The sequence below is a fragment of the Quercus lobata genome, chromosome 12 (genome assembly GCF_001633185.2).
Source record: "Quercus lobata isolate SW786 chromosome 12, ValleyOak3.0 Primary Assembly, whole genome shotgun sequence".
NCBI classification, from domain to species: Eukaryota; Viridiplantae; Streptophyta; class Magnoliopsida; order Fagales; family Fagaceae; genus Quercus; species Quercus lobata.
The window spans coordinates 12,456,453-12,463,896 of NC_044915.1; the positions used below are offsets into that span (position 1 = coordinate 12,456,453).

The following is a 7,444-nucleotide window of genomic DNA, read 5'->3' on the forward strand; positions in this document are numbered from 1 at the left end:
GGCAGCCAGTCAAGGTTTCCCAAAGTGGTCCGGCTTTTTCCCATTTGTTTTTTGCGGATGACCTCTTACTATTCGCAAAAGCGGACTACATCAATTGCTTAGCAATTAGAGATGTGCTTGACAACTTCTGTAGTTTATCGGGGCAAACTGTAAGTGAAGCGAAGTCGAGAGTTTACTTCTCTCCAAATGTGGATAGGGACACGAGGGAATCTTTAAGTGATATTCTTGGGTTTACATCCACTCCTTCACTTGGTAGATATTTGGGTATTCCTTTGAAGCATCCTGGTTCGTCTTCTCAGGATTTTAATTTTGTTCTTGACAGAGTGAAGCAGAAATTATCGGGGTGGAAAGCAAGCATGTTATCCTTGGCTGGCCGCCAAGTTCTTATTCAAGCGTCTTCGGCAACTATTCCAGCTTACGTTATGCAGTGCTCCTATCTTCCTGGTAGAATCTTGGATGGGATAGATAGAGTAAACCGTAACTTTCTTTGGGGGTCTTCGGAGTCTTTAAAGAAAATTCATTGGATTGGCTGGCATAAGGTTACAAAATTGAAGGAAGAAGGGGGGCTTGGTCTGCAAACGGCTAAGGGAAGGAATCTTGCACTTCTAGCAAAACTTAATTGGAGGTTCCACACTGAGGGAGATGTGCCTTGGGTGCAAGTGTTGAGAAAGAAATACCGTTCGGGTAGAAGATTGAATGCTACTAATCCCACCAGCCTTCCTTGCTCTTCAATTTGGGCAGCAATGAAGAAAGGAATGGGAACTTTTGAGAAGGGCAGCAGGTGGTCAGTTGGTAGGGAAAGTAAGTTAAACTTGTGGTATAGTTGCTGGTTGAACAAGGGCCCCCTTCGAAGTCTAATTCAAGGTCCTTTATCTCGGGAAGCAAATAAGTTGGAAGTAAAGGATTTCATGAAAGATACGGGTTGGGATTGGAATGGTTTTTCGGTTGAGCTTCCTTTGGACATCCAAATGCTGATAAAAGCCACTCCTATTGCGATGACAAGTAGAGGTTGTGATAAAATTACATGGGCTGACTCTCCTCAAGGTACGTTCAACTTGAAAAGTGCCTATAGGATTGCTATGGGGCATGAAGAGGTTCCAAAATTTAGTGCTAGCTGGGTTTGGAAAGCAAACACTCTTCCAAGAATCAAAACTTTTATTTGGATGTGTGCTCACAATAGTATTGGGGTTAGGAGCTACCTGATGAGGAGAGGTGTGTGTGCAGAAGCTGTGTGTCCTATCTGTCAAGAAGCGGAGGAATCAATCTTACATGCTCTACGTGACTGTCCTTGGGCTAAAGCGGTGTGGAATTGTTTGGGAAGGCTAGAAGTTGATCAAGTGTTTTGGAATAGCGAGCTGCTGGATTGGCTTAGTAGGAATGGAAATAAAAGAAGCACATCAGTTACTTTGAAGCCTCCGTGGGAAATTTTATTCCTCTTCACTGTGTGGAATATTTGGAAGAGCAGGAATAACTTTGTGTTTCAAAGAAAAAGGCTGAACCAGCAGCTCCACATAGAAGTATTGAAGCAATCATATGAATTTTTGCACTGTATTGCCTCCCCTAGAGTGATGACGCAAAGGTGTGTTAAAAGGATTAAATGGGAAAAGCCTCCTAATGGGTGGATGAAACTAAACACAGATGGATCGGTGATAGGCAGTATGGGAGTGGCTGGTTGTGGAGGAGTGATAAGGGATGATGGTGGAAATTGGATATCGGGCTTCACCAAACGCATAGGAATCACAAACAGTTTTATGGCTGAAATGTGGGGCTTAAGGGAGGGTCTTATTATGTGTTGCAATCTTAACATAGCATCACTCATTGTTGAACTTGATGCTAGAGCTGTTGTGGATGTTTTCAGCAATGCCCAGTATGTGAATAATGTTATATCTCCTATTTTGGATGACTGTAGAATGCTTAGCACCCGTTTTAGTCAGATCCAATTTCACCATTGCTATCGTGAAGGTAATCGAGTTGCTGACATGTTAGCTAGGATGAGTCATAGCCAAGAAGCTGATTGTATTGCTTTTTCTAGTCCGCCTGTGGACGTCTTAAACGCCTTTGAGAATGATTGTAATGGAGGCTATGTGAACAGGCTGTGTCCTGCCCCTCTTGTAATATCTTAGTTCTTTTTTTTATTGAATTCGTCTTTCATCAAAAAAAAAAAAAAAAGATTGTAAACAAAAGAAAATATTTATGACAAAAGTGTAGAGTATCAGCCTATCAGGTCAGGTTGCCAGGAATTGGGGAAAAAAAAAACCAATATAGTATCGGGTTAAGGAAATGAAAAAGATAATAGAATATTTCCATTTTGTTTCTGGATAGGTCCATTTGTTTTCATTTCGTACCAACTGCGAAAACAGTGGTGAAAGAGGAAATGCCTTGTACATATATAGACATAGTACGTATCACGTGAACCCTAAAGTTGGACACTTTTTAAAAAGAAGAAAAGAAAAGAAATAGAGAAACTTAGAAAAGGCAGCAGATGATCAGAGTCATCAGACTCCTAATAAAAGGCTAATAACTGTCCTAAATCAAGTCAGTTTGCAGTTCTTGTTTGACTCAGCTCTTCTTTGTCTAGTATAGTTGATTTTATTTAAATCGAAAATGTAGTCTTAAGCCTTCCCATTGATTTGTTTCACAATATATTCTTATTTTATATATGGTCCTTGTCTTAACTTTCGATAGCACTGATAACTAGTGGTTTTGATGAAGGTTTTTTAAGTGATTGGTTTTAATTATTTCAAGAATAAAAAGAAAAGTTTAATCATTTGGAAAATAGTTAAATTCCAATCCACTGTAAACTTGAGCTTTTCTTAAAGCTTGTCACTCCATATTTCTTAACCTCTTTTTTAAATGGAATGCAGTGCACAACACAAATTAATTATCTTAAAGGAAAAACTCTATTTTGTATAACATTTTAGGAAAATACTAAAATCACAAACTATTTTACAAATTGCAGATATAGTGGGTGGTTATTGGTAAGTAAAAATGTGATACTAATGATGAGTTTAGATGAGAACCAATAAAAATTAGTCACATTAACAATTTGTAAAAATGTTATAAAATAGTTTGTGCCTATAGAATTGCTTAACACATTTTAACTTATAGATGGTTTTCTTCCGGCCACAATAGCGAGATTGTAGTTAATCTATCTTCTTTTGTTTATAGAATTTCACCTAGGAATGTTTGGAATGGTGAGAGATGAAAAATAAGGAGAGGATAGAGGAAGGTGAAGGCTTTCATCCAAACATAGGGTTAGTTATTTGTCTGCTTTACTCTATCATAAAATAATACTACTTCCTTAGATATTGGTGATATTCTAATTAATTTAATTTTCATAACCCCCGCCCCCTTATGAGAAAATTAAAGGATGTAAGGTACATTACAATTCTATATGCTAACTATTGAATGTGATAATTTTGCTTTTTCAAATTATTACGAAATTGAAGGGAAAGGAGAATATGAAGACAGGTTTCATTCTTCAATCCTATAAGAGGCTGAGAACTTATCTAGTACAGGTAATGGTAAAAGCTTACTTTCCTTCTCTTTCTCTATTGGAGCCAAGCTTGCTCGCAATGGTAAAAACGTACATAAATCTCATCAAATTTTTACGCTTTATTAGCAATTAGGCTCTCACACAGGTATATACACTTAAGTTATAAATTTTGATAAGCTCTATTTTTAACCTTAATTGATAATTTTGATTATTAAAGTAAATTTTAAAACAATTATCTCTCTATAGCCTTTTTACATCTTTGCACCCAATAATTTAATGGACTTATTTCATGTAATCTTTTTTCTTGGGGCTCTCACACTAAAAAATAATAAAAAATTCTTTTTGGTATTTAAGAGAGTACTAAAAATACTGTAACTCTCTAGTCACCTTCTCCTATCTTTTTTTATCAGGAAAAAAAATAAATAAATAAAACCCTTAAGTTCTGCCCTTGAAACACTAATTAAATATCACCATATAGTGTTAATTTCCACTCAGAATTATGGCGAACACCGCTAAAATTATTTTTCCAGCTGGTAATCGGTAGATTTAAAATCAATTATAAACAATCAATGACTCTCAAAAAAATTATAAATAAACCATATTACATGGGTCTATATTTATTTGTTCTAAATATAGGATGCTTTATCAATTGTCCAGAATATAAATACAGGACTGGTGATACAATTTTATTTATATAAATATTTATATATATATATATATATATATATATATATATATTTGTGAGAAGAATTTATATGAGATGAAGGAAAGCTATATAGACATTAAATTAAACCGGCCAGTTATGGACTTGTTTAGTACTTATATTTAAAAAAAAATATTTAATTAAAAAAATATGTGTAATTAAAAAAATATATAAGAATACATGTAATTTTAGTTAAAAACTAAAAATATATATTTATAATCGCCTACCAAACAATACCTAAATTTTCAAACAAACTGTGGTTAAGAATATGACAGAAGGCGATAGAAGAGCAGTACGAATATTGAACGTAAAAGTGTAAAACAGAAATAAATTTGGAATGGTATTGGTATGCGCACTGCCGTACTGGTACTCATGAGAACAGTATCCTCTGACCATGGTCCAACTCCCCTAGGACAGTACTTGTAGAACAAATATCATCCAATCATCATCCGATACGTTACCATGCATGCTCTTCCTCCCAAACAAGAGACTAGCCCATGTTAATTTTGCAGTGACCGTTTTATCCCCTACGTTCCTCTCTCTCTCACGCTCTTTTTGTGTGCGTGAGTGTGGCAGACACAGTACTACAGCAGATACAAAGAGACACAACCATTCAACGCAAAACCCTTCCTCTCTAGTAGCAAAATATTCAAAAGGCAAAACCCTTCCTCTCCTTTCCACAAAACCCTTTTTACTCAAACCCTCACCTCCTTTGTTCTCTCCAACTTTTGAAAAATGGCTTCTTCAAGTTCAACTTCTCCAACCCAGAGTCCCCCCAAGCCCGAGGGTCCTTACTTTTCAGACTTTGGAATCACTGATTCAGGTCTTTACCTCCCTTCCTCTTTTGGGTTTTACATATTCTTTATTCTATTAGCTGCTTTTTAACATTCTCTTTCATTATTTTCCTTCTTTTTCTTCATTTCTTGTGTGTTAAAATAGGTGGGCTTTACGCTACTAACAACCCCTTTCAGAGGAGTGGACCAATAGATGCAGTGGAACGCATTGCTCTGGCAAATCATGATAAACTATACATGCGGGTAGATATGCCAGGTGTCCCCAAAGAAAACATGCACTACTCTCTCGATGCTGACAACAACGTGTTCTTTGGAGGCTTAGCTCCCAAAGAATGGGGGCACGATGACCAGGAAAGGGAGTACGGAGGTTTTATTGGACTGCGTTGTGGTTGTTGTAGAGTCAAAAAACTTCATGGCAGTATCAGCAACGGTGTGCTGAGGATGACAATGTCTAAGGTCAATATCATTTTATTAGATAAAAACTGAGTGTTCCATTCATTTTTACGAGTTTATGTTTAGTTTATTAGCAATATTGTGTTAGTAAATATAATTATATTACTTGTTTAATAGAAGAAATTGAAGAATATGAAGAACAATAATACTTGCTGCACTCATGGTCCTCATCATGTGGACACTTCCATGCCTCAATCGGATGAAGATTTTGCTGAAGGTGTCTCCAAATTTAGTTCTTTTGTGTTTGTGTGTGTACGTGTTGGGTTTCATTTGTTATTTTGAGCTTTAATAATAATAATTTTTGCGTTTCTCTGGGTCCGGATAAGCCAGGACGTTTACGTGCAGCGTGTCACCCATTCCAAACCAGAGGGCCCAAAGAATCATATGGAGCAAAAGAGGTGAAGGATGGTTTTTTTGTGTGGGTGGACATGGCTGGAGTCACTAAGGACAAGGTGAGTGTTGGCGTGGAAAATGGTCATGTTTTGTTCTCTGGTGAAGCTGGGAAGGAGTCTAATCACGAGGAGAGTGGTAGGACCTATAAAGGTAGATTTGGACCCTTTGATGTGAAAAAGATTGGGGACATCAAAACTGATGTGAAAAATGGTGTTCTGAGGATGTTTATTCCAGCAATAGGTGAAGAGTAGTATTGATCAATTTCTGCTGGGTTTCATTTAGGGCTTATTGTTAACAATTTTATTTCTGTTTTGGCTTTTTGGGATATGTGAGGACTACTTATGGTAATGCTTGTTTTGCACTCTTTGGACAAAGTACTTGAATTGTTGGCTATTGACTATTGTCTTATGTATATGGCATGAATCTATTTTATTAGTATCCCTTTTTATTATTTCTCTTTTTAATCCTTGTCTCCCTCTCTCTCTCTCTTTTTTTTTTTTTTTTTTTTTTTTTTTTTTTTTTTTTTTTTTTTTTTTTTTTTAACTATATGTGATGAATTTTATCTATGCCCTTTTAGATGAGTAGAGCAATCGAATGGGTAAATAATCCCAATTAACAAAAAAAAAAAAAAAGGGAAATTATATTTATTTCAAAATCGAAGTCTTGGTGCAATCTGTGAATATCTTGCATAAAAATATTTACAATTTTGAACCTAATAAAAAAGTCATAGACCCAGAAACGGAGTTGTTTCGACTTAGGAGGAAATTTAAAGTTTAATGTTACGTTATTGGTTTTGTAAAGTTTCCTGACAATCTGCATGTTACAAGCATGAACTCCAACATTGAATGTTGTTCGCTTGTAATAGTGTGATCAAACCAGTCAAGGAAATTACTCATCATAAATTCATAATTCTAACAAAGTCAAATAAGTTGAGGAAATAACTTATTATGATTCTAGGAGCACCAAATAAGCAAAAGATATTGTCATTCTTGGAAAGTCTAGCTATACACTAAATAACTGGTTCCTGCAATTCTTCTTTTATTCTATAATTATAAAACGTAATTTTAGTATCTTGTACAGAAAGTTTATTGTAATATGTAGTATATAAGAAATACTGACTTACTCTTCATGTATGAGACCTAACGGGGAGATAAAGAGATATTTTTTAGAGCTATGTTAGCCTCTTCTGGGTCTTCTCTTTCATTTACCCAATCCCTAGAATTTTTTTTATTCTTTCAGAAAGTGTTTCTCCTTCTCTTTTGTTTTTGTTTGTAGATTTAAGTTTCCTACGTTATAATGTCGTGTAAATTAATTTGTAAACTATCTGCTGATGATGATAAACAATTCGACATCAGCTGCAAAAAAATTGGATGTTGTAGCTATGATGATCAATTAATTTACCCTTTTGTTTCTGAGGCAGAAAGTCCAAACTAAGCCATCGGTCATTGCAATGGGTCCTTAAAAATCCAATTTGTTCTCAAAAACTGAAAATCAGCTGTTTTTATTTTTATTTTTTTTAACTTTTGTTTTTGTTGGTAGATTTAAGGGAAGTGTCCCCAAGTTTATTTACTTTTTAACTTTCGTTACTATCTAGCATCTGCTAAT

General features: G+C 35.4%; 1 protein-coding gene across 2 annotated transcripts; it reads left to right on the top strand.

Annotated features, from left to right (window-relative positions):
• The first annotated feature begins 4,549 nt into the window (after nucleotides 1-4,549).
• Nucleotides 4,550-6,264, top strand: LOC115969803. 2 transcript variants are annotated; one of them, XM_031089417.1, is made up of 4 exons: nucleotides 4,550-5,022; nucleotides 5,139-5,449; nucleotides 5,564-5,663; nucleotides 5,768-6,264. In XM_031089417.1, the coding sequence occupies exons 1-4, from the start codon at nucleotides 4,935-4,937 to the stop codon at nucleotides 6,088-6,090; spliced, it is 822 nt and encodes a 273-aa protein (XP_030945277.1). In that variant the 5' UTR covers nucleotides 4,550-4,934; the 3' UTR covers nucleotides 6,091-6,264. The 2 variants fall into 2 exon arrangements, with proteins under 2 accessions (XP_030945277.1, XP_030945278.1); XM_031089418.1 differs by having other exon boundaries at nucleotides 5,777-6,264.
• The last annotated feature ends 1,180 nt before the right edge of the window (nucleotides 6,265-7,444 follow it).